Raw genomic sequence first — 24600 nt, 5'->3', positions numbered from 1 at the left:
TCTCTGACTTGATGGTCACTGGTGTATTTGCAGAGCCTCCACCATCACTGTGATTGCTCAGAGGGCCGGGGGAACATTGGGTTTGATTTGAACAAACCAGAATTTTAGCCTAAAAGTGGTATTTACTCATAGACTCAGTTGTCCCAATTCTCCATACTCTTCTTAAAAATGCAACATCAGCTGCACCTCACTTTTTGGATTAATCCAAACTGATCACAATCTTCGGAAGAGCACAAGTGAACTTCTTAGTCCAAAATACCAGATACATCCAGAATCACACGTGTTGTGATTAACCAAAAAAAATGTGTCTTTAACCAAAAACTCTCATAGGTCTGTCTGGCCGAATTTATCTTGGGGGTTCTTAATGCCATCAGTTCTAGACCTAGGAAAGGAGTCAGGGTGCTTTACAGAATTCCATTTTCTGGAGCTCAGAGGCGTGGCTCATACTACATCACTGGGCCTATCCTGTGACAGTTTAACTAGATATGCCACGATGGTAGAGGACAGAGAGCACGCTCCTCCTGCCTGGTTCACACTGTGGCCTCTGTGTACTGGCCAGTTAGCCCTAACTCCTTTTTGGTTGAGAAAGGGTTTCAGGTGGCTTGACCTTTCCTGTGTTGCTTTCTCCCAGTCCAGGAGCAGCTGTACTGGCTCTCCTTGTCTCCGAACTCTGAACTTCGGTTTAAGTAATCACAGAAATATGTGGATGGTCCAGGACTTTTCCCAGCAGCCCTCTGGAGATAATCTTGAGTCTTTGTTAAGGCAAGTGCATTGACAGTTAACATTAGTTTGGCCATCTCTGCCTTGGCACCCCTCGGCTTGGAGGGCAGACTTCCAACAACTTCTTTGTCCAGAGCAAGCCTGAGCCCCAGAGCAACAGATTTCAGAAATGACATCCCAAAACTGGCACTTGGTTTTCATAGGAAGAGCAGGGTCACTCTTTGATCCTGACCCAGATAGTCTACTTTGAAGGCAGCAGGTACAGGAGCAGGAAGCAGCAACTGGAGGGAGGAGATGGAAAACTGAAAACCACTTCTCTCTGGACCCATTTAGCACAGGGTCAGTGGCCGTGAAGACAGCAAGAAGCCCCCGAGCATCTGTTACATCTTTGAAGCAGTGGTTCTCTGGATGAACTGCTCATGGAGAACATCTCAGAATTCAGGAGGCAGGAGACTGATTCTAGTTGCCAACTCTGCCACATACATAGCTTGCCACTTGGTAGAATGGAGGTATCACCTGCCTCGTAAGGATTAAATGAGTTGTGATACATGTAGGTTCCTGATGTGTCATGAGTGCTGAAAGTTTATATAAATGATACTTGGGGGCACCTAACTGGCTCAGCTGGCAGAGCATCTGACACTCAATCTTGGGGTCATGAGTTCAAGCCCCATGTTGAATGTAGAATTTATTTAAAAAAAAAAAAAATGAGGGGCATCTGGTTAGCTCAGTCCATTAAGCTTCTGACTCTTGATTTCAGTTCAGGTCATGATCTCAGGGTTGTGAGATTGAGCTCTATACTGGGTGTGGAGCCTGCTTTAAGATTCTGCCTCTTCCTCTCCTACCCCTCCTCCACCCACCTCTTCCTGTCTCTCTCCCGCTTCCTCTCTTTAAAAAGAAAAAAAGATACTTAATATCTGGAAAATACATAAGCATCTTCTTCCTTCATACTATTAGCCAAGTTAAGGTACAGAATGCTAAACAGGCCCCTTCTGGTGAATGTGTATATGCCTACCCCATACAGCCCTGTGCTAGGGCTGTGGCCTGTTCTTTCATAGTGAGCCAGCAGAGGACACATAACTGAACAAATAATTATAATAGAATTAGTTGGTCTGGCGCAAATAAGTCCATAGTCTGTCATTAAAAGCTGAGTAGAGCAATGAGAGGCATTTCCTGTGTCATGGTAGGATATGGGATCGCTCTCATGGTTGGGAGAAGGGAAACGGGAGGAAACATTTGGGCTGAGTCTTAATGGCGGTAGACTGCTATTAGAAGAGAAGCAGGCCAAGGAAGGGTAAATAGCATAAGACAAGCCCAGGGATCTGGTTTGTGGTGGAGTTGAGGAAGGGATAGTTGTCCAGAGTGGACAGACAAATGGAAGGACAGGTGATGAGGTTGGACAGGTAGGAAGGAAAACCACAAGGAGCCACTGGAGGGTCCTAAGCAGAGAATGGCATGACTGGATTTTTGATCCAGAGTGGGAATCAGCAAATGTTTCCTGTAAAGGTCCAGACGGCGAATATTTTAGGCTTTGTGAGTCTTAGAGTTTCTGTTGCAGCTATCCAACTCTGCCATCATGCTGTGAAAGTGGCCACAGACAATACATAAGCAAATGAGCATGATTGTCCCAGCAACACCTTATTTTTACAGATACTGAAATGAGAATCTCATACAATTTTTGTGTCACAAAATAATATTTTTTCCAGCTATTAAAAAAATGTAAAAACCATTCTTAGCTCATGGTTTGTACAAAAACAGGCAGCAAGCTGGATTTGGCCAAGGATCTTAGTTTGCCCACCCCCTTCTAGAGCAGTTTCTCAGCAGAGTGTAAAGAAGGAATTGGAGGATTAACTTGGAGGCAAGAGACCCAGCCGAGAGCTAGAGGGAGTGATCCAAGTGAAAGATGAGGTTGGTGGGGGTTAGTACTGCAAAGAGAAGAGATTCAGGAGATTGGATGCTTGGGGACAGCAGGAAGCTAACACCCCTAGGGTCGCTAAAGGGGCCCCAGATTTCTTCAGCAAGGGGAAGCTGCTTCTCAAGGGTTTGGCAGATTCTCCATGAGTAGTGGCCTTGGCAAGACTTTACTTGAGTGGACTAAAAGGAGCCATTCATGGAGGAATCCCGTGGGCACCACGACCCCACATTATTGCTCCCTGAGAATCCGGTGATAGCATCCCTTCCCCTTTCAGTCCTACCCTCCTTCAGCAGGAGATTACGTATGGGGCCAGAGCTTTTCAGAGACCCAAGTTCTTATCTCTGGAATTCCCTCTGGCTTGTCCAGCAGGGCTGTCTCCTTTCAGCGGTGTGCCAGTCTGAGGTGCAGTGGGAGGTTGTCTTCAGGCTTGGAGATGAAAGCAGCCCTCCTGATCTCAGGGTCTGTGTGAAACAGCTCTGGATCCTGTCCTGGACAGGCCAGAGAACAGACCATCGGAGGGGAAGAAAGAATATCAGTCCTTTGGGAGAGGTTCAAAGTTTCAAACAGTGGGTCCTGTGATTAAGGTTTGGGGGAGGGGATCCTTCCAGCATGGTATTAGCCTTCCTGCTTCATGCCTGAAAGCCTGGAGACCTTGTTCTCTGCTAGTGTTGCCTTCTTTCTAAAATTGGGATGTGAATGCCTGGTCACCTTCACAGATCTTTCTTCTTTATTAATCCTCCCATATGCCCTGCCATATCCATAACAAATTTTTTTCTTTTCAAGCTCCCTACATGATGTTAGCACGGATATCCCAGACAATCTCTCATGGCTTTTTAGAGCCCACAAGTCCCCAGAGAGCTGTAAGCTAGCCCAACCCCTCAGGCTACAAAGGCCTAGAACAGAAGGGACAAGGCTCCATGGTGTCCCTCTGTGAACCAGGCCAAGACTGGAACCCAGGCCTCAGGTCTCACAGTCTAGAACTGCCTCTAGGTCAGGAAGTGTCTGAGTCCTCAAGGAAAGGGAAACTGTTCCCCAAACAGAATTCCCTTGGGAGTCCTTCCCAGTGGCCCAGGCTACCCTCAGCCTCAGGCTTTATGTGGGTACTCTTCTTAGGCACACCCTTCTGGGAGACCTGGCTGAATATAAGCCAGCCAAATTGCTAGGATGCCTGATTGGCTGCCTCATCTCACTCTAAGAACCCTGGGCAGTTTGCTTCCAGTGTCTGGGCATTGGTTTCCCCATCTGTCACGTCAGTAATAGTTCCTGCCTGTGTGTTGTTCCAAACCACTGGAAGGGCAATGGGAGGATCTGAGAGGCTGGGAGAGTCTCCCAGTGTCATGTGTCATCTCAGTACAATCAAGCCTTCAGTCCATCCCAGGACCGTCTCAGAAGATAGCTTGCTTGGGGGGAAGGAACAGAGCAGTTGTGAAGCTGCTCTGGCAAGAGCTGGCCCTTTCAGTTACCCCAGGCTTGATGTAAGGGTGAGAGAGTCCAAAGTACTCAGCACCCAAAATTGCCCAAGAATCTCTTCTGATAGTGGGTAATAGCTTTTGAGCACTTAATATGCACCGAGCACTGTGATCATCTATTCCTCAAAGATCCTTAAAGTACATATATATATTTTTTTTTATTTTTTAAAAGATTTTATTTGTCAGAGCACAAGCAGGAGGATTGGCAGGCAGAAGGAGAAGCAGGCTCCTCACCGAGCAAGGAGCCCAGTGCAGGACTCAATCCCAGGACCTTGGGATCATGACCTGAGCCAAAGGCAGATGCTTAAGCAGCTGAGGCAGGCAGGCATCCATATATATATTTTGCTTAAGCAGCTGAGGCAGGCAGGCATCCATATATATATTTGGAGAGCCATTTGTTTATTTTAGAGAGAAAACATGCATGCAAGTGGTGGGGAGAGAGAATCTCAAGCAGACTCCACTGAGCTCAACACAGCTCAATCCCATGACCCTGAGATCATGACCTAAGCGGAAACCAAAAGATTCTCAACCAATGGCATAACCCAGGTGCCCCTGAACTATATATTACTATCTCCTTTTTACCAATGGGGAAACTAAAGTTTGAAGTTAGGTCACTTGCCCAAGATCAGCCGATGAATAATTGGGAATCTGAAATTCCTGTAAGGCCAGACTCCAAAACCTGTGTCCTCCACTACATACACAGGACAGCTCACACAGTTTACCTTGGAGTCGCTGATACTGCAATGTCTGGCAGATCAGGACAGGTGGGATGGAAGTTTACACTATGTCCTAACGTAGAGAATGCCGGCAACCACCTGAAGATGGTACTTTTCCTAGAATGGCCACGAGGGGGCAGTATGTATCCCCAAACCAGAAGCCTGGGGAGGAGCGGGGTAAGTGCTTCCTCTTGCCCTCAAAAAACCTTACTTAAAACTTTTTTTTTTTTTTTTAGATTTTATTTATTTTTTTGACAGACAGAGATCACAAGTAGGCAAAGAGGCAGGCAGAGAGAGAGGAGGAAGCAGGCTCCCTGCTGAGCAGAGAGCTTGATCCCAGGACCCTGGGCTCATGACCTGAGCTGAAGGCAGAGGCTTTAACCCACTGAGCCACCCAGGTGCCCCTTAAAACTTTTTAGTAGAGTTTATAACCAATATCATTATCATCCATTATTATCACCTCCCTATTTTTTTTAATACAATTTTCTGTTTGTTGACATAAACCATGTAAACACAGGGAAAAACAAGTCACGCAGATGTCTGAAGGAAGAACAATCCCAGGCAGAAGAAACAGCCATTGCAAAGCTCCATCATGGAAACATGCTGTGTACCTTGAAGGAACAGCAAAGCCATCCAGCTATATGGGAATGAATAGGAGAGAGAAGCAGGTGCCTGGAAGCCATTGGAAGGCTTAGGGCGGAGGAGTGAAGGTTATGATTTGGCTTATTTTTTGAAAGGAATACTCCAGCTGATGTCTTGAGACTATAGGGGTGACTCAGAACAAAAAGGCTGGAAGATGATCAGAAGACCACTTCTGTAATCCAAGAGACGTGACAGTGGCTCAAACCTGGCTGCTGGTGATTGGGTGATGAGAAGGGGTTGGTTTCTAGATAATTTTGCAGGTAACACCTATAGGGTTTGCTAACAGCTGGGATGTGGGTGGGGTGTGAGAGAGAATGGAGTCGGGCACAACTTCAAAGATTTTGGCCTGAGCAGCGGGAAGATTGAATTTGCCATTTACTGAGATAGGAAAGAGTGTGGGAGGAACAGTCTTGAGGGATGAAAATCTGTCCAGTGGGTGGTTGTACATGGGAGTCTTAAGTCTGGAGACAGGATTGGACAGGAGATCTAATTTGGGGAGCTGTTGGCATATAGTAGTATTTACAGCCTGGTAAGGTCACACTGGGAAGGGGGGTGAAAGAGAAGAGGTCCAAGGACCAGGCCCTGGTTGCTCCATCATTTAGAGGCCAGGGAGCTGAGGAACAGGGCAGGAGTCTGACAATTCTGGAGCCAGAGCTGGGGGTTGAAGTTGGAGGACTCCGTGCTAAAGGGAAGTCCTGTGTGGTGGAGGTCTCTGGAGTTTTCCTCCTGGTTGCCTAGGAGAGTTGGGGCTTCTCTTGCTTGCCCTGATCATTGGAACCTTCATTGGAGAGAAGGGACTGGCCCCGTGGTACAAGTCAGTTAAGGCACCAGAGTATTTGGGTTCCTGGGGCCAGGAGTGATCAGGGGTCCTGGCTGCCTCCTCCCCTTTAGTCATCTCTTAAACATGGGCGCTCCCTAGAACTCCTCATCTCTCCCTGGGCCACCTCATCCACCTGCAAGCCTTTACCTGCCACTTTGGGCTTAAAGGCTCTATCTATCTCTAGCCCAGCCTGTGCCTATCCCTGGATGCCCCACAAGCACCTCTAGTTCAGCATTTCCAACCTCCAAACCGTCTCCTAGTATATCCACTACCTTCCACTCTCCCCTACCCCAGCACGGAGTCTCCCTCAGGAATTCAACTTCCTCCTAATGTTCCTGACCTGGGGCCAGAGGCCAGAATAGAGGTGGGAGTTCTGGGACAGTAGGGAGGACAGGAACACATTCTTGCTAGCCCTGGCTGAACTGTGCCAAGGGCCATTTGTGAGCCCCGTCTGAGGAATCCTCCTTATCAACCAATGGGGGTTTCACTGGGTCCCTGGAGGGCTCAACGTATCAGTCCTAGATTTATGACCTCATCTGTATGCCAGGGTATACCTGGCTCTGAGCTGTGTGCCTTCTCTCTCTGCCCCTGACCCAGCCTGTGAAGCTCCAGCTGCCCTCATCAAGATCCCCCACTGGGCCCAGAGTCTGAGCATCCCCTCCAAAAGCCCCTGCACACTCCCTCCAGCAACCACCCACCCCTTGACTCCTGAGCACAGACACAAGGGGAGACCATGAGTTCTGGCACATTCTTCCTCACCCTGCTTCATCACAGCAAAATGACAGTGGCAAATCTGAAACCTCACTCCTCTGAGCTTCATTATCCCCATTTTACAGATGAGGAAAGTGAGGCCCAGAGAGGTTCAATGAGCTGCCAAAGCTCAGCGGAGGGCACTTGACTGGGGTTATTTGTTCGTTAGGGGTCTTTGTGTTTTGAGTTTTTTCATTTTTTTTTAAAGATTTTATTTATTTATTTGACAGAGAGAGATCACAAGTAGGCAGAGAGGCAGGCAGAGAGAGAGGAGGAAGCAGGCTCCCTGCTGAGCAGAGAGCCCGATGCGGGACTCGATCCCAGGACCCTGAGATCACCACCTGAGCCGAAGGCAGCAGCTTAACCCACTGAGCCACCCAGGCGCCCCAGTTTTTTCATTATTTTAACTGTACCTGTATGTTATATATGCATATTTATAGGATATATTTCACAATTTAGAGACCAAGTCAATCTCCTCAGACCTCAGCTTCCTTGGATGTAAGATGGGCATGACGATGTGAGGACCAGGAGGGTGTGGAGTGGTAACAGCGAACACTGCCCACATGCCAGGCAGGATTCGTTTTCTCATCCCAGCGGCCTTGTGAGGTGGGAGCTGTTATTACCCTGTCTTACCTAAAGTCATCCAGCTAGTGAGCGGTAGAGCCAGCATTCGCATCCAGCCTGGCCGCCCTCTTTGTGCTCTCAGGGGCCACAGTATAGGCCCTGTGGCACCCAGGGGAGCTGGGTTATTCCTCTTTCCCACTTCAGGGTTAGCAAAGAGGTAGTGCCTAGCCATGGTCAGGCTGCACAGCTCTCAAGGGCCACAGCCTCCCCCCACTGGGGGCATCAGCACCCCAACCTGCCCAATATGGCTGCTCCCATCTCTTTCTGGGCTGCAGGACCCCATCTGAGGGAGACAGACACGGAATGCTGTCTGTGAGTTCCTGTCCTTTGGAAGGCCTGAGTGGGAGTGGGAGGGCAGGGAAAGACAGGGAGTCAGGGTCCCTCCCAAAGCCAGGACCACCAGGCTGAGGACCAAACCTTCATCTGCAAAGTCCTGGAGGAGCCTGGTCTGGGGCTGGGAGTTGCTCTTGCCCTACGCTGTCCCCCGTTCAACCACAGCCTCAGTTGGGGTGGGGGAAAGGGAAGCAAGGTCATGACATGACTGCAAGTACTGGAAGAAGTCAGAGCTGTGGGGCTCCCCCCAGACCCTAATAAATCCAAGCCTCAATGCACAGAGAGGGAAACTGAGTCCCAGAGAGGAGAGGGATTCTGTCCAGGTCACACAGCCAGCCTGTGTTGGGCCAGCACCTAGGAGAATGAGCGCAGAGACAGGACCTTCATGACTCATATCCCAACCTGGCTCTCAGAGCTAAACAGCTGCGTCTCCTGGATCCAAGCCAGGGCATGGTTACAAAAGTGTGTGTGTGTGTGTGTGTGTGTGTGTGTGTGTGTGTGTGTGTGAGTCAGACAGCAGAGCTAAGAGCCAGGGATCCACAGGGATGGTGAGACCCACCCCATCTCACCCCACCTCTGCCTACCTGCCTGCCTGCCTATCTGCCTCTCTATTCCAGAGACTTCCCTTACCTCTGCGCCAGGCCTTGGCCTTACCTCTACCCTGGGCCTGGCCTCGGTTCACCTTAACCTGCTTGTCTGACCTTATCTTCTTCCACTCTTCCCTTTCCCCATTCCGGCAGTGGTCCTCCACACTCCCACCTGAGGGCCTTTCAGTGGCTGTTCCCTCAGCCTGGCATGCTCCCTCTCCAGGTGTCCACATGGCTCACTCCCTCCCCCCTTTCAGGTCTTTATGCAGACTCACCTTCTCCGTGAGGTCTTTGGGCTTTACAGCCCCACATGCTTCCTGTCCCTCTTTGCTACTTTTCCTCCTTAATATGTATCACTAACACACCGTGTGTCTTGCACAGAATGTTGGTTCTATGAGAACAAGAAATTTAGTTTCTTTTTTTGTGCCTAAATCCTCTGCACCAAAATGGGGTCTGGCATGTTATAGAATTTCAACCAACTTCTGCCAAGAGAATGAAAGGGATCTGTGCACAGAAACACTCTGTGACCACGGTCAGGGCTCATCAGAGCCTGACCATCAGGATCCAAATCTGCAGGGTATTTTGGATAATGGGCCGAGTGCAGGTCTGTGCAGAGCGGTAGCCAGCAGGCAGGTTCTGGACGGACCCACTGACTGTCCTACCTCCAAGGCCACCTCCCTGGGACATGAGGGCGGCAGAAGGCTGAAGTGGTCAGCAAGGGGGATAGAAGAGGAGGAGCCAGCGCCCTTGGACCCACATACACCTCCCACCTGTGACTTAGGCCTTAGGGTCACTCTGCTCTGGAATGCCAGGAATGAGAAAGGCCACCCTTCTCATGTTCACCAGGCCACTGAGGCAGAGAGAGGGAGGCATCTGGCTGGGACTTACAGCTGTGGACTCCTCCCTGGTCACTCCCAGGCCTGATTCGCTGGCTCAGCTCCTCTCACTTTGAGATGTCAGACATACTCAAGCCTCTCCCCTTCATCGCTGGACCCCTTGTCATCAGCACCTTCCACACCTATCACTTCCAATAGCCTGTTCTCCAATAGCCTCTTCATCTTTTAAAACATAGGATACCTACAAATGAATATATGTCACAGTTATATGTTACAAAGCACAATCATTTACAAACCTATAAATTGACCTCCGACTCCAGAACTAGAAAAGTAATAGTTTATACTACCCAAAGCTCTTCCCCATCTCATCTCCCATTTCTGTCTCCCTGGACAAACCATCCCCCCCCTTTTTTTTTTTAATATTTTGTTTTGTTTTTATTTTTAAAGATTTAACTCAGTGAGGGGCTCAAACTCACAACTCCAAGACCAAGAGTCATACCTCCACAGAGTGAGCCAGCCAGGCACCCCTATCCCTTCTTTTTTTTTTTTTTAAAGTAGTTTTATCTGGAGATACCTGGATGGCTTAGTTGGTTAAGCATCTGCCTTTGGCTCAAGTCATGACCCCAGGGTCCTGGGATTGAGCCCTATGTCAGGCTCCCTGCTCATCAGGGATCCTGCTTCTCCCTCTGCCCCTCCCCTATCTTGTGCTTGCTCTCCCTCGCAAAAATAAAATCTTAAAAAATAAAGTGGTTTTATCGCACATGTATGCCCAAAGAATATATTGCTTTTGGCTTGTATTTCAATGATATCCCTTGGTGTCATTCTGTATGTAGTCTACTGCATTGCTGTTTATGCCTTCCACACTTTGTCCGTGTTGTTACAGGAAGCTGTCGTGCCTCCGTTTTCACCGATATATCATGTCCTGTTGTCCGTGACTATACAGCAATGTAAGTACCTGCTCCCCTCCTGATGGACATTTGTCTTTGATTGCAGGGCCCGGTGATCACCCACCTTGCGCGCTCCTCAGTCAGGTGCGCACTCCACACCTCCCAGCCACCTCCCAGCCATGCTCCCAGGACGGTTCACTGACCCTTCTTTCACTCTCCCATGGCCCCCGTGGTATCCACACAACCATGACTTCCTCAGTCGCCATCTTCAACTCTCTTCTGATCTTCAGACCACATAAAAGGCATAATTGTTTATTGTGCACTTATTCTGAGCCAAGCACTGTTCTCAGCATAGTACACATTTTATTTCATTGAATAGTCACATATACCATTCACAAATGGTAGGTAATACGCGATCCCTTTTACAAATGAGAAAACAGAAGCCCAGAGAGGTGGAATAACTTGTTCAAGATACATACCTCTTACCCCCAAGTCCCACAGGCAACTCAAACTCAACATGCCCACGATGTAACTTGTCTTCCTCTCCAAATCAGTTTGTCTCCCATGAACACTCAGGTGGCACATCTCCAGTGCCCCAGGCCCAAGCCAAAAACTGAAGTCAGCCTGATCCCCACCGCATCCTTGCCCACTCCTCACAATCTGAGCCCAAGTCCTGTGGGCTTTACCTCCTCCGTATCTGGTGAATCCCCTTTCTCCCATCTGCTGCTCCTCCTGGATTATTGCCTCTCACCGCACTCCCTCGCAAGCTCCAGTCTCCCCTTTCCCAGCAGCTTGCACACTGCAGCTCAGGCGGGCTTGCTAAATCTCATCTCACCATGTCCCCAACTCCCGAAGAAAGCCCAGCCTCCTCGCCTCCCTCTCCTCAAACTGCAAAGTGCAGCAACCAACCCCAGAAAGGACAACACTTGTCCTCCACTTGGCTCTGCCTCCTCCTCTGGGAAGCCATCCCTTGCCCCCGCCCCACAGCTGGATGGTGAGCCCCCTCTGAGCCCCACAGCCCCCTCTCTGCCACTTAGCTCCTTCCTCATGATTACCCATCCTCATCAGACTGTGATCCTCGAAGGCAGAGGCTCAGCCTCATCCACTTCAACATCTCCAGTGCCCAGGCAGGGCCTGCACACAGGAGGTTCTTAGGAATTGTTGAAAGGCTAAATGGACAATGACAGGAACCATGGGTGATGCTTTCTGAGTCCCAGAAAGCAGGGTAATTCCTGTTTGATCCCAGAGTGGGTGGGGATGCTGGCTGCCACCTCCCCCCCAAGCCTCTGTGCCTGTCCCCTGAACCCCATGAAGCCATTTCCTGTCCTGCATCTTTTGGAAGAACTTCCTTCTCTGCATCTTCCTTCTGACTCCGGAAAGACTTAGTGTGGGAGAGCTCTGGCACTGGTAGCAAAAAGAAGAAACAAACCCTTCACCTACTTTCAGTCTACATTAGACCTTTTCAAGGTGGGCGGTGGTTTTTCCTCCAAAGGTAAGAACACTGATTCTTGGAAGAGAAAGATGGAAAAATCTTACTCTCTTTTGTATAAAGCACATATATGTATATATACAATACTTAAACACATATAGTATATCTGTGGTATTAAAATGCCATGTGATTAAGAAAGAAAATGTCTAAAAGGCTTCTGAGGGGAGCAATAATGAAAAAAAAAAAAAAGGGTTGAGAAACTCTAATCTACATGCTTGGGCCTCGCTTTGTCTGGTCTAGGACTAGCCAGAACTGAGGGAGACTAGAGTCCTATCCCAGGGAAGCTCAAAGTATCCCCAGAGCTTACCTCCAGCTAGCTGTTGTCCTTTCCCCAAAACCATCCCTCCCCTACCCTATGCCTCGAAGTCCACCATTTTGTGTCTGGCATCCTTTAATCTCCTGTTCCTACTGAGGCCATAGGTCAGGTCTTCCCCCATTCCACCCCAGTTCCCAAAGCTGGGAGGAGTTAGAGACCCCTCAGCTCTGTGCTCCAGCCTTGGGCTACTGCATAACCCTGGAGTTCCTGGAAGAATCCAGTAGGGAAGCCCAACCACAGGAGGCACCCAGGAAGTGGGGGTGCCGCTGTGTTGGACAAGGCTTTCTTTATTGGAGTGGGGGGATAGGGTCACAAATAATCTTTCTTAGAATTGCTCCAGGAGGATGGGGTCACTCAAGGGGGCAACAGTTCGGACTGTGGGAGACACAGAGACAGGGGTGAGGGGAGAGGTCGTGGCTGGGTTTGGCATGGTCTTGGGCAACACAGGTATTCTGCGGTCTTCAGACATCATGGAGTCCTCCAATATGTGGGGCCTCCGTGTGATGGTGGAGCCAATGAAGACCAAGTAGATGATTCCACCTAAGTAGGCACCTAGGAACGGTGCCACCACCGGCACCCACCACCAGTCCCGGGCCCTGCAGGCAAGAGGCAGAGGCCTGCTGAAGGCACTGATCCCCAGCATAGTGCCCATGTCCACTCAGGCTGAGACAGAGAGTAGGGCCTGAGAGTCGAGGAGTGACCCCCGTTCTAGCCTTAGAGTTGCCTCTGAGCCTGTCCTGGGGCAGGACTGACATTCAGTCTAAGAGCAGGATCTGCGTTGGTGCTCATCTGGGGGAAATGGGGTCCCACACCTGTCTCCCCAGGCCACCCGGGAGCTGGACAGGACTCTCCCGAGCTGCTCCTCACATCACCCCAACCCCCCTGCATGCAGGGTGCCCACAAGAAACCGTGCAGGAGTGGACTAGGCAGGGAAGTACCTGAAGACCTGTATACCCCAGCCAGCAATGTAAGTGAAGAAGCGGGGGGGCAGGTCCCGGGATGGGTTCATGGCATATCCTGTATTCATGCCCAGGGATATGCCAATGACAACAACGAGGATGCCGATCACCAGGGCCTGTGTCCCTTGCAGTGCTGGGTTGTTCTCCTTGTCCGTGATGGCGAAGAGACATAGCTGGAGCAAACCTGTCACCAGCACCTGGGGAGCAGACACCGTGGGAGCCCCCCCGGGCCCTTAGCCAAACCACAGAGCTTCAGCAGTGCCCCCAGCCCCAACCCACAAGCAGAGAGCACAACCAGAGTTCTTGTCCTTTCTCCTGTGAGGGCTGCCTGCTAGGTGTGCGGGGGGGGGGGGGGGGGGGGGGGGGGCTGGAGGAGGGGAATCCACGCGGGGCCACTGACCTCATCCAGGAAGCCCCTCCACAGCGTTGAGTGGTCAGGAAGGTAGGTGGCAAAAATGCTAGCGGTGGCTTTGGGGCCAGTCACTGTCAGACGTCCGCCCGAAAATTCGATAATGGCTGCTGTGGAGACACAGACTGAGTGTCAACCTGCCACCAGCTAAACCCCACTGGAGTCCCAGGATTAAGGCTGTAGGATCCAGGGGTGGGGAGCTCCTCCAAGGCTTTCTCTCCCAGATGTTTTCACAGACGAGGACACTGGGGTTGGATCTGCCCATGTTTCAGAGGACGAGGCTGAGGCCAGAGATGAACCACCCAGGGCAGGACACTCACTGTAGAAGAGGCAGTAGATGGTGGCAGCAGCCAGGAAGGAACCCAGAAACTGACCCAGGATGTACACAGGAAACTTCTTCCATGACATGCGGCCTAGTGCACAGTTGGTGAAGGTCAAGGCTGCATTCATGTGGGCCCCTGCAGGGAGGGGCAGAAGTGTCAGAGGTGTGAGAACAGAGACAAACAAAAATAACGCACAATATGAGAGCAGGGCGCCTGGGTGGCTCAGTCGGTGAAGCGTCTGCTTTTGCTCAGGTCATGATCCTGGGGTCCTGGGATTGAGCCCTGCATCAGGCTCCCTGCTTAGCCTAATAATAATAATAACAGCTAGTGTTTATGGAGTGGATTCATTTAATCCTCACAAAGACCCCACGAGGCAAGGACTACCATCCCCATTTCACCATTAAGGAAAGTAAGAGACAGAAGTTAAATAACTTGCCTAAGTTGACCCAGCTAGTAAAAATGTGGGGCCTGGGGATGCTTATGAAGATTCTAGATTCTGGGCAGAGAGGGTCAGAAGAAAGGGGTTCAGGGTGTTCTCCCTCCCCCCAGGCCAGTGAGTATTGGGTTTGGGTGGACTTAAGAGAAGGGGCTGCCTGGAGGTAGGCAGGCAGAGCCTGCAGAGGACACCTGGCCTTGCTGATGAGATGGGGCCCCGGCATCACTCACCAGAGATGTTCCCTGCCATGTGCACTCCCATGGTGACTCCGAAGCCAAAACCCAAGTTGACACCGAGGAAGCTCCCAAGTTTACCTCCTAGAACCATATGGGCCACGGAGCCAAGGCCAAACACCTGCAAGGAAGGGCCTCTGAGGGGATCACCTGCACAGAAGCCCCAACCTCACAGGAGGACTTGGGCTCAGACTGGGTTCCTCAACCCTATGCCCCAGGCCACCATGTGTTGCTGCTGGAGACCCACTGTCATGCCCTCTTCCTCCAGAAATTTTCCTCCCTGACTTTCCTTGACGATGCTACCAGCGAGAGCTGAGTGGGGCTGTACAAGGAGCTGGGAGGAAAAGTGGCAGTGTGAGGGGCTCTTAAGGACACATCCAGGCCCCTAGACCCCAAGCCCACCTGATGTTCACGGTAGGGGTAGGGCTTCAAGGAGGGCATGGCCGGTGTGGATAGAACCCCTCAGAGTATCTTATACTTCAACCTAACCTGTAGGAAGTTTCTTCAAGGGATCTTCAAACTTCTGGCCTGGACTGTGCCAGAACCCCAGCCCCTACACACATAGTGGCCCCGGGAGCCAGGGGCCTCCTTTGCCTTCAGCAACATTTCCAATGCCCTTGGGTGTCATTTCTGAACTTCTTGCCCTTGCCCATCGTTAACTGTTGGATCGCCTCAGAAAATAAACCCCACTGATCCCCTTCACAGGGAGATTAGAGGCCTGAAGCTAGGCCCTCACTTAACCTCCTGCAGCTCCTACTGGACTCTATATCTGCCTTCCCCTTTAGCTCTGGTCCTGTGCCCAGCTTCTCTATCCCTCTCCAGTCACTTCCCTCTTTCCTGTATCTTCCACCCTCCCCTTGACAGCTCCCAGAGGCTCGGGTCTCTTCCTTCCTGCCATGGACCCCTGGACACCCCCTCCCTGTGTGATCTAGGGTCTAGGAAAGACACACTGGCTGGCTCCTTGATCCCTTCCTTAAAGCTCTCCCTCTTCAATCTGGCTCCGGCTTCCACATGTCACAGACACCAAAAGTCTCCCCAAGGGCTCCAGTCTCCTGGACATTGTCTTACTTGATTTTGCTAACTTTGACCTTCTTAACCACTCTGGGCTTCTGGAAAGTCCCTCTTTGGCCTCCATGACATCTCTGTCTCCTCCAGTTTTCTCTTACCTCGGCAGCCTCCCTCTCTGCAGTTCCTTCCCACATTCTTCTTCCTTCATCTGCCTCATGAATATGGATGACTCCAGAGCTCCATCCTTGACCCCTTTCCTGTCTCTCTCGTCACTCTTCCTGGGCCTTCTTACCACGTCTATGGCTTCAGATATGCCTGATGCACTAAAATGCCCAAAACCTCCACCTAGGAGCTAAATCCCTATCTTCAAATACCTGCTGGGACCCTGGGTTTTTCAAAGGCGTCTATGGGTTTTTCAAAGGTTCTATATTGAAAGCTCACCATCTCCCAGAAAATGTGATCCTCATCCTATGTTCCCCATCCCAGTCGGCCAAGCCAGAAACTCAGAAGTCACAGGTGAGAGCTTCCTCCCCCTCATCCCCCACACCAGTCAGCTCTGCCTTCATTCTATCCAGATCTCACCCAGCCTCCTCCTTTTAGCCAGAGTGACCTTTCTAGCAGAAAAATTTGATCGTGTCTGCCCTTGTTCAAACATTTACTGGCTCCCCTCCATTTCTAGGATAAAGTCCAAACTCAGTAGGGCACCATTTAAGACCCTGTATAATCTTATCCCTTCTGCCTCTCAGTTTCCGATCTGCTCCAGTGTTCTCTATGTTCAGCAACAGTATTACTACTAAACCATAATCACCACTTCTTGATCACTTACTGTGTGTGAGGCACTTGTAAGCAAGTTGTATCTATCACCTCCTTTAACCCTCACACCACACCAGCTTGTGGGTTACGTGCTCTTCTTCTCCCCATTTGACAGATTGTTAACCAAGTCCTAGAGAAGCTGAGCGGCTTGTCCAAAGCACACAACCCGCACGGGGTGAGCCAGGATTCGAATCTAGGCAGTCGGCTGCGCCAAACAGCCTCACACCAAACCACCACACTGCTCCCTGCGTGCCTTGTTTTTGAATGATTCTGTGGTTTTGCATGTGCTGTTCCCTCTGTCTGGAGTTCCAGATGCCAGATTCTGAAAACTCGTTACTCTAAAGCCACACCTGGAAAGCACCTCCTTTGAAAATTCCCTGTGCTTTCGATACGCTGTCTCTGAGGGACCTATAGATATCAAGGCTGCTGGAAATGGAAGTCTAGATTCATCCTCCAATATGATGGCCACTAGCTACACGCAGCTTGTAAGTACTTGAAATGTGGCCAGTCCAAATTGAGACCCACGCTAAGTGTAAATAAAGTACATGCCAGATTTCAAAGACTTAGTAGGAGAAAGAGAATGTAGAATATCTTATTAATAATTTTATATTGATTACATGTTGAACTGGTAATAATATTTTGGCTATATGGATTAAATGCAATAATTTTTTGAATTAATTTCACCTGTTGCTTTTTACCTCTTTAATGTGGGGACTAGAAAAATTTTAATTACAATTCGAATTTAATTACATTTCGAAAAAGAAAGCCTAGAGAATTGTGGACATGGGAGCTCTAGCTGAGCCTTCAGGGAGGATGAAGGTAAGAGGATGGTTGACTGTGGGCTGCCCCATGTAGGTTGGCGTCAGAAACCCCAGATGGAGCAGGTGTTGAAATGGAAGAGGAACAAAGGGAGAACGTGCCCTGGACATGAGAGAGCAGCAGAGCTTCCCAGGAGGGTGTGGTCCCCAAGGCCACATGCAGCCTCCAGGTCAAGTGCATGAAGGCCTGAAAAGCATCCCTCTGGATGTGACAATCCGGCAGGCCTTCGTAATGTGCTCAGCACGGCATCATCAGGCCATGGGAACAGAAACCCGGTCCCAGAAATTGAGAGGTAAGTAGGTGGTGAAGAAGAGCTGAAGGTACCAGTGCAGTCATCTCTTTGAGAACCTGCCTGAGGAGGGAGGGAGGGAGAGCATGATCATTGAAGGGACTCACAGGGGAAGGGAGGAATGTTTGGTGTTGTGCCGGTTTAAGTAGAGAGACTTCAGTGTGGCAAGGCTGGGAGAAGGAGAGGCTCTGCCTCAGGATGAAACAAAGTACCTGAGTGGACTGGAGGCTGGGACTCGTACCGGAGTGGGGGGTCCTCCATGAAGGAGGAACCCCGCCCTCGCCAAGGAGGGGATATGTGGATGTGCAGGTAAGTGGAGCCTGGTGCTGCAGGGACAGGTGGGTGAGGAGCCAGACGCAGGAAGCCTGCCTGATGGTCTTCTCTGTCAAGCTAGCAATCCAGCCATTTGCTGATTTTAAAAAGGCAGGGGAGCAGAGTACAGAGCAGCTCTGGGAAAACCCGAGAATAAGAGGAATTGCCTGCATAGGGTAGGGGAGAGAGAGTTGAGCAGGGCCACGTAGGTCCCCCAAGGGCTCTAGGACAGGTGCAGGGGAGCCCAGACGCAGGAAAACTTAGGCCAAGGGTAGGATGAGGCAGGAGAGGACAGGAACAGATGGGGCAGGGCGTAGGGTGTGAGGCCAGGACGGGCTGACAGGAGGTGCGGAGGCTGGAGCACACATGGAGGGTCTGAAGACCGAGGGTCCACACTTCCAAGCAGGAGGGCAAAACCATTTGCTAAAAATAATGAATGAGTCACTAAACCCCACATGATCTCCTGTGTCAAGGTTGCCAACTGGCAGCCCATGGGCCAGTCTATCCAGAACAAAGGTTTTGTTTGGGTACCTTGGTTTTGACCACCAAAGAGAGAGTTTCAGGCTCTCTTGAAAAATCAGAAGCCCAGGCAACGCTAGCCTGCGTCCTGCCCTGTGTGGTGACAGTCTGCTGGGCTAGTGGCAGAGATGCCTTTGCGCAGGCCGGCACTCCACCGCTTGCCACAGTCCCCACCACTCTGACTTCACTGTCTGGTCCCCATGGCGTGTACATTGGCAACTCCTCCCTCTCAGTTTCCTGTCGACAACTGCTTTTCCAGGGCCCTAATGGCCCAGCTCCTCCTCTCCGTGGTGGGTGGATGTGGCCCAGCCCATTCCAGTCCCCATCGCCATAAGGCCGGTCCTGAGCACAGCACTCTGGGAGGCTCCGGAAGAACAGTCCACTTCCCTCATCCTGGCTGCAGTAAATGCGGCCCAAGGTCACACCAGTTTTTCTGGCAAAACCTTTGCCCTGATGACTCATTGAGCTTCCTATAACCAAAAAAGCCCCCACTTCTCGGCACAGGCCCAACAACTGCGAACAACAACGCAATGTCCTATATGAGCTTAAACCTCAGAGTTCTTTTGTAAGTGTTATTCCCCTTCCATCCTCACAGCAGATCTGCCTGGCAAATGTTTCTGCTCCTGTTCTACAGATGGGGAAATTGAGGCCCAGAGACTACCAAAAGCCTGAAAGTAAGGGCCTTACCTCCGCTGGGGGAGAATAAACAAGCCAGAGTGTTGTAAATCCTGCCACAGTTAAGCTAAGGGATAGAGAGTATAGAAACTAAGGGTCAAGGCTGTGATATTAGGTTGGACTGGATTTGATCTTAACTTAAAATGTGACGTTGGACAAATAACTTAGTCTCACGGAGGCTCAGTTTCCCCACCTGTGAAATGGGGATAATGAAAGAACCTCCCTCGTAGGAAGAGCACAACGCTTTGCTGTGCGGATTTGAGAAGATACTACATGTAAGGGGCTGGGCATCATCGCGCCTGGCATACAGCTCAATAATAATCTCAAAAAAAGGAAGAGAAACAGGGACATGGGAAGGCATCAGTGCATGGAAGTGGTGCCGGCTTCCCCTAAGAGCTCTCTGAGGAGGTGCCCTCTCACCTCCATGGTTCCAAGGTTTAACAGCCCTCACGAGGCTGGAATGTCTTGTCATAAATGAATGACTTTGCCCTGGATTAAGGCTGGACACCATCCAGTTACTGTCCTCACTGCTCAGGAGTCAAAACAGGAAGGCAAGTCATGGGGAAAGGGAAAAGCACAGGAGGCAGGGAGGGGAGGGCAGTTGAGAGCACGTGTCATGACAGAGACCAGCACATATGTCCTGCATGTGTACTGGGTGTCTGCCAGCTTGATGTTAGTGTCACGTTTACTGACGAGGAAGCTGAAGTTTTAAAGAGTCAAGACACTTGCAAAAGATCACACATTGAGAAGACAGCAGGACTCAAACAGCTCCACAGCCCATGAAGGTCTGATTCAACAATATGCTTAATAACTGACAGGACAGGGACGCCTGGATGGCTTAGACAGTTGAGCATCTGACTCTTGCTTTCAGCTCAGATCATGATCTCAGGGTCATGGTGTCGAGCCCCGCATCAGGCTCCAGCTCTGGGGTGGAGTCTGCTTGAGAGATTCTCTCTCCCTCCCCCTCTGCCCCTGCACCCTGCTCATGCGCTCTCTCTCTCTCTCTCAAATAGACAGAGAAATACATAAGATCTTTACAAAATAAAAAATAAAAAACGAGAAGACAGACTCAGCCGCGGAGAGACCAGCTCAGGTCCAGCTGGTGACTCAGTGGCAGAATCAGGATTCTTACGTCCAGTGTCTCCTACACTGTGGCTCGATGCACTCTCACACACATACTACCGGTAATACTTCCTCCTGTGCACACACATAACCACATGCACTCGGGCGCTCTCGTACTCTCTCACCCCCACTTCCATGTTGGCTTTCCTTCCCAGAGCTGCCCCTTCTTTTCATGGACTTGGGGCCTCCATGAGATTCAGACAGGGATGGCTACAGCTTCAGGGCAGAGGCGGACTGCTGTAGGTGGCGAGAGGGGGGGTTTCTAAGAAACCTCGCATCCCACCTGCAGTCTGGTTTCTGCCCCATCAGCCAGTAAAAGAGCCCTTGTCGAGGTCCCCGGTGACCTCCATGTTGCTAATCCCTATAGTCCCTTGCCAGCAGCCACTTTCTCTGGCCTGTCTGCAGCCCCCCTCTGCTGACCACGCCCTCCTGTGGGACCCTCCTTTCTATAGCAACACCCCCTTCTCCTCCCACTTTTCTGGCCACTCCTCTTTAAGGTTCTGTCCTCAACTTATTTTTCTCTTTCTGTGAACTCTCACCGGACACTTTTATAACCACCATCCATATTCTGATGAGCTCTAACGCCTTACTTGCAGTCCAGGTCCCTCTCTTGAGCTCCCAGACCTCTATATCCAAGCTCCCAGACACCTGGCACGTCACCTGAGCACACCCAAACTGACCTTGCTTCTCACCCTGAAGTGGGCCCTGGGCTCCAGAGTGGCCTCCTCAGCACTTACCCTCATCTGCTGCTTGCAAAGTCTTGGTTCCTCCACAGCTCCCTCAACTGTGTGCTTTCTCCTCCATCCCTGGACCAGTCATCACCCTCTCTCTATCCTAGGTCAACAGCCTCCTAACTGCTTTTCCTCCCATCAGTTCTGCCAGCTCTGCTAAGGCTCACTGCATCCCAGACACCTTCTAAAATCCAAATGTGAACACATCACTCCCCAGCTTGAAAACCTTCCACACCTCTTCATGGCTCTCAGGATTCTCAAAGCATGGTGCTCAATGACACTTCTCTCTAATCTCTATACTCTTAGTTTCCCTTCTCTCCAGTTCCAACCATGCCCCCTGACACCTGCACCCCAGCCCATGGTTTTGTTCTTTCCCCACATACTATGATCTCTTTCTTTCCCAAAAAGACAGCCAGGAAAAGAGAGCTCTCTCTTTACTTTCTCATGCTTCTCCTTGAGGAGCCCAGCTCCAAGGCTGGAGAAGGGATAATGTGACCCAGGGGTCAGCGGTGGGGAGGGGGTCATGGATTGCTTTCACCGAGCCCCACCCTCCTGAGGTCCTGAGGTTCCTTTCCCTCCCTCAGAACCCACCCAGCCCATGCCACCTACCCACTCACCATCATGACATACGTGCTCATGAACTCGGCCAGGAACTCTCGCACCATCTCCTTCTGCATGATTGCTTGCATCCTTGTGATTACCGTGGGCGATGAGACCATCTTGGAGCTGCAGGTGGACATGGAGCAGCAGCCCAAGCCCATGGGCAGGAAAGAGACTCGAGTGTACTTGCTGCCATCGGCCCTTTAGGTCATGGCTGAGTTAATGGGTAACCCAGAGGTTACCCACACACACCTCCTCTTGCCCAGGGCAGCTGGTAGAGCTGGGATGAGAGACGACTGAGAGGCACAGGAGTGTGGAGAGGGACTGGTGCTAGATGGCCAGGCTAGGTCCCTTCTTTCTGGAGGGGACTGGACCAGTGGGAAGGGTGCACTAAAGAGGTCATTCTGCAGAGAAGGTAATGGGGAGCCGAAAAGTGCCATCTGCGGTGCCAGTGAGTCCCAGAGGAGAAGCAGATCGGAGAGGACAGGCAGAAGAGAGGGCTCAGCTGCCCGTCAGTCTGTCTGCCTGCCTGTCTGCAGGAGCCAAAGCTTTGAGAACACAGGCCAGGCATCAGGCAGGACTTGTTAATAGCGAGGCACTTGGCAGACACAGGGTGTGGCAGAGTCCGCTCAGGGCTCCTTAAACACTGAGGCCTGAAACTTGCATCAGGTTCTGCCAGAGGGGAAAGTATCTGCGAAGTACAGCAGGCTCGGCAACCAGGTTGACACAAACAGACTTCTGTGCGCGAATGAAGGAATGAACAAATGAGAGAGGGAGGGAGGCAAGGAGGGACTGGGTCTTCCCTTCTGTTGTATGCTCACCTGCCCAGCACAGGGCCAAATACAGAGCAGGTGTGCAATAGATATTGTCCACTGAATAAAAACTGGGGAATTTATCTGTTGTACTCTCCACTAGATCCCCAGAATCTCCTACAGGGCCTGGCACATGGTATATGCTTGACAAATATTTGTTTAATAAATGCATGGTTGGATGAAGAGCTAGACCAAAAAATGAGTTACAGGTCCCATCATCTGTTGGGGGTGGGGTAGAGAGTTCTGGTTTGGGGAAGGAGATGAGGTCTGGAGGCTAAAGAGGAGGAGGAGGAGGGGCTACAGAGCCCTCTAAGTGTGGCCTTAGTGCTTGTCAGACTGGTGACCCGGCTCCTAATGAATGCCTGAAGCTGACCCCAGCCCCTCTACTGCCTCCTCCTCCTGGGATAACAACATCACCCCCACCGCACCCCAGGCTTCCCGAGATTTCTCCAGCCCTACAGCAGCACAGAATTAGTAAAGGGAGTAAGAATCGTAAATCAGGCATGAATAAAACACCTTCCATTTTCCTGGCTGAGACCCTGTGTTTAATCTCACCCACCCGGGTCCTTGCTCTGTCCTTATCCCAGGAAAACAAACCAAGGGCTGAGCATATGGAGGGGTCTATAGAGTCAAGGGACAATTTACCAATGTCCATCCAACTCCAGCTCCCACGCAGCATCTTGGTGGGGCACGGGAGGGGGGGTCTCTTTGCCCCTGTTACCAGCTTCTCAGCTCTGAAGAAGGGACTGTGAGTAGCTTGAGGCAGGTAAGTACCGAAGATGGTCCTGGGAAAGTACCACGGAAGTAGTGGAGAGGTGTACGGAGCAGGAAGCCAAGGACACCAAGAGAACTTTCTAACCGCCGCCCCTTCCTCCTCACCACACAGCAGGTGAGACACAGTAAGCAACAAATCAACCAGCCACTCACCCAGAGACTGATCAAATGCCTACTACAATCAAGCACCATCATAGAAAACATTGTCAGGACCCCTGCTCTCAGGAAGAAAAACTCTCAAGAAGAAAAACAATGAAGTCATTACTATAAAGCATGAGGAGTGTTGCCACAGGCGAAAGGCAGGTGTCACTGGATTGCAGGGAGAAAACAAACGACCTCGAGGAGGGGCGTGGGAGGGTCACCCAGGGAAGAGGAAAGGGCTGAGAGTGGAAGGCTGGCCCCATGAAGGAGCATCCTGGGAGTCAGGGGAAATTGGGCCTTGGAATGGCATGGCAGAGGCTTGCTGCTAAGACAGCAGGTAGACGGACTCCCCGAGGATGGGCTGGCAAGAGAGAGAGAGAGAAAGTAGCGTGAGGTGGGCAGAGAGGGCATAAGGCCAGACGGCAGAAAGCCTCAGGGCCAGAAGCCAGTCAAAATGACACACTTCGTGTTTGGCTGAAGAGGGAAATGGAGAGGGAAGAGCCAGTGATGTCCTCAGGACGTGTAGAATGATCATCAGCAGAATGACAAGCGAGCAGAGGAGATAAGCTGCAGGCTTAGGCAGGGCATGAGGAGTCCCTCCGGCTGTGTGGAGTTTGAAGAGCCTCCTGGACATCTAGGTGGAGATGGCCGGTAATGTGGAGGCAGCTGGTAGTGTCTTATTTACAGACACACGTCCGGAGATCACAGGTGGTCATTTGATCCTTGGGCAGAGATGAGATAGCTCAAGGAAAGGGTGCAGAATGAGAAGAACCGGCCTACAAGCCACGAAGCTAATGGCCAACCTGATCATTATCTAAGTACCTGCCTATGAAGGAGCTAAATAGCTAATAACTCACCAACCAACCCTTCAACTAACTACTTATCTAGCAGCTTGGCCAGCTAACGGAGTCTCCTATTCCCCAGCTCATTTAATGACCTAATTAACCGACCACCTGTAAGCCAGCCGGGCCCCAGCGGTCCGTGTACAAACCGAGTCTCCACCCTTGGATCATTCATCTAGTAGGCCTGATGGTTAACGGCAGCGCCATCAGAGCCGAGAGACCAGGGGTGGGAGGTGAGGCCTGCAGAGACTTCTGAAGAGTGTGGGCAGGTGGTGGCCTAACGTGCCTGTGCGGGAGGAGGGTCGAGGGGGAAAGAATGGTGGGAGTGAGCACAGTCTAGACATTTTAGGAGATGAGACCTGATATAAGGCATGGGGAGACAGAAGTGTCAAGGGCAGGGTCTTGACTTCTGGCGTGAGCAGTGGAGGAAGGGATCCTGGGCTGAGCTGAGGTCACAGGAAGAGGAGTGGGCTTGGGGTATGGAGGCTGTTTTCAAAGGGATGCCAGTGGAGCTTTGGAAACAGTGTCCAAGGCCCCAGAGAGAGTCCAACACAAAGGGGAGCCATTCATTCTGTCTGTCCAGGAGTGCAGAGACAAAACTCTCTGCTCACACAGAGCTGGCAGGCAGCGATGAAATGTAATAAGTACATTAGCATACTCTGGGGGTAGTGCCTGGGTGGCT

At 51.0% G+C, this 24600-nt stretch overlaps 1 protein-coding gene across 7 annotated transcripts in view; it reads right to left on the bottom strand.

Annotated features, from left to right (window-relative positions):
• Nucleotides 1-10639: 10639 nt before the first annotated feature.
• Nucleotides 10640-24600, bottom strand: part of AQP7 (aquaporin 7) — a 42990-nt gene continuing 29029 nt past the window's right edge. For 4 of the 7 annotated variants that reach the window (XM_013062933.2, XM_004765335.3, XM_004765336.3 and 1 more), the window contains 6 exons: nucleotides 21367-21475; nucleotides 14459-14582; nucleotides 13790-13927; nucleotides 13461-13579; nucleotides 13040-13257; nucleotides 10640-12697 (listed from right to left, as the gene is read on the bottom strand). In XM_013062933.2, the coding sequence (XP_012918387.1) occupies nucleotides 12427-12697; nucleotides 13040-13257; nucleotides 13461-13579; nucleotides 13790-13927; nucleotides 14459-14582; nucleotides 21367-21475 (979 nt within the window). In that variant the 3' untranslated portion in view covers nucleotides 10640-12426. Of the gene's footprint in view, nucleotides 12698-13039; nucleotides 13258-13460; nucleotides 13580-13789; nucleotides 13928-14458; nucleotides 14583-21366; nucleotides 21526-24600 lie in introns of those variants that run through there. The other 3 variants (XM_004765333.3, XM_004765334.3, XM_045087909.1) reach the window with 3 other exon arrangements.

This window comes from Mustela putorius, unplaced genomic scaffold (genome assembly GCF_011764305.1).
Source record: "Mustela putorius furo isolate JIRA1106 unplaced genomic scaffold, ASM1176430v1.1 tig00001584_pilon_pilon_pilon, whole genome shotgun sequence".
Taxonomy (NCBI): Eukaryota; Metazoa; Chordata; class Mammalia; order Carnivora; family Mustelidae; genus Mustela; species Mustela putorius.
The sequence above is the reverse complement of the archived record's forward strand: the minus strand, read 5'-3'. Positions and strand labels throughout refer to the sequence as shown.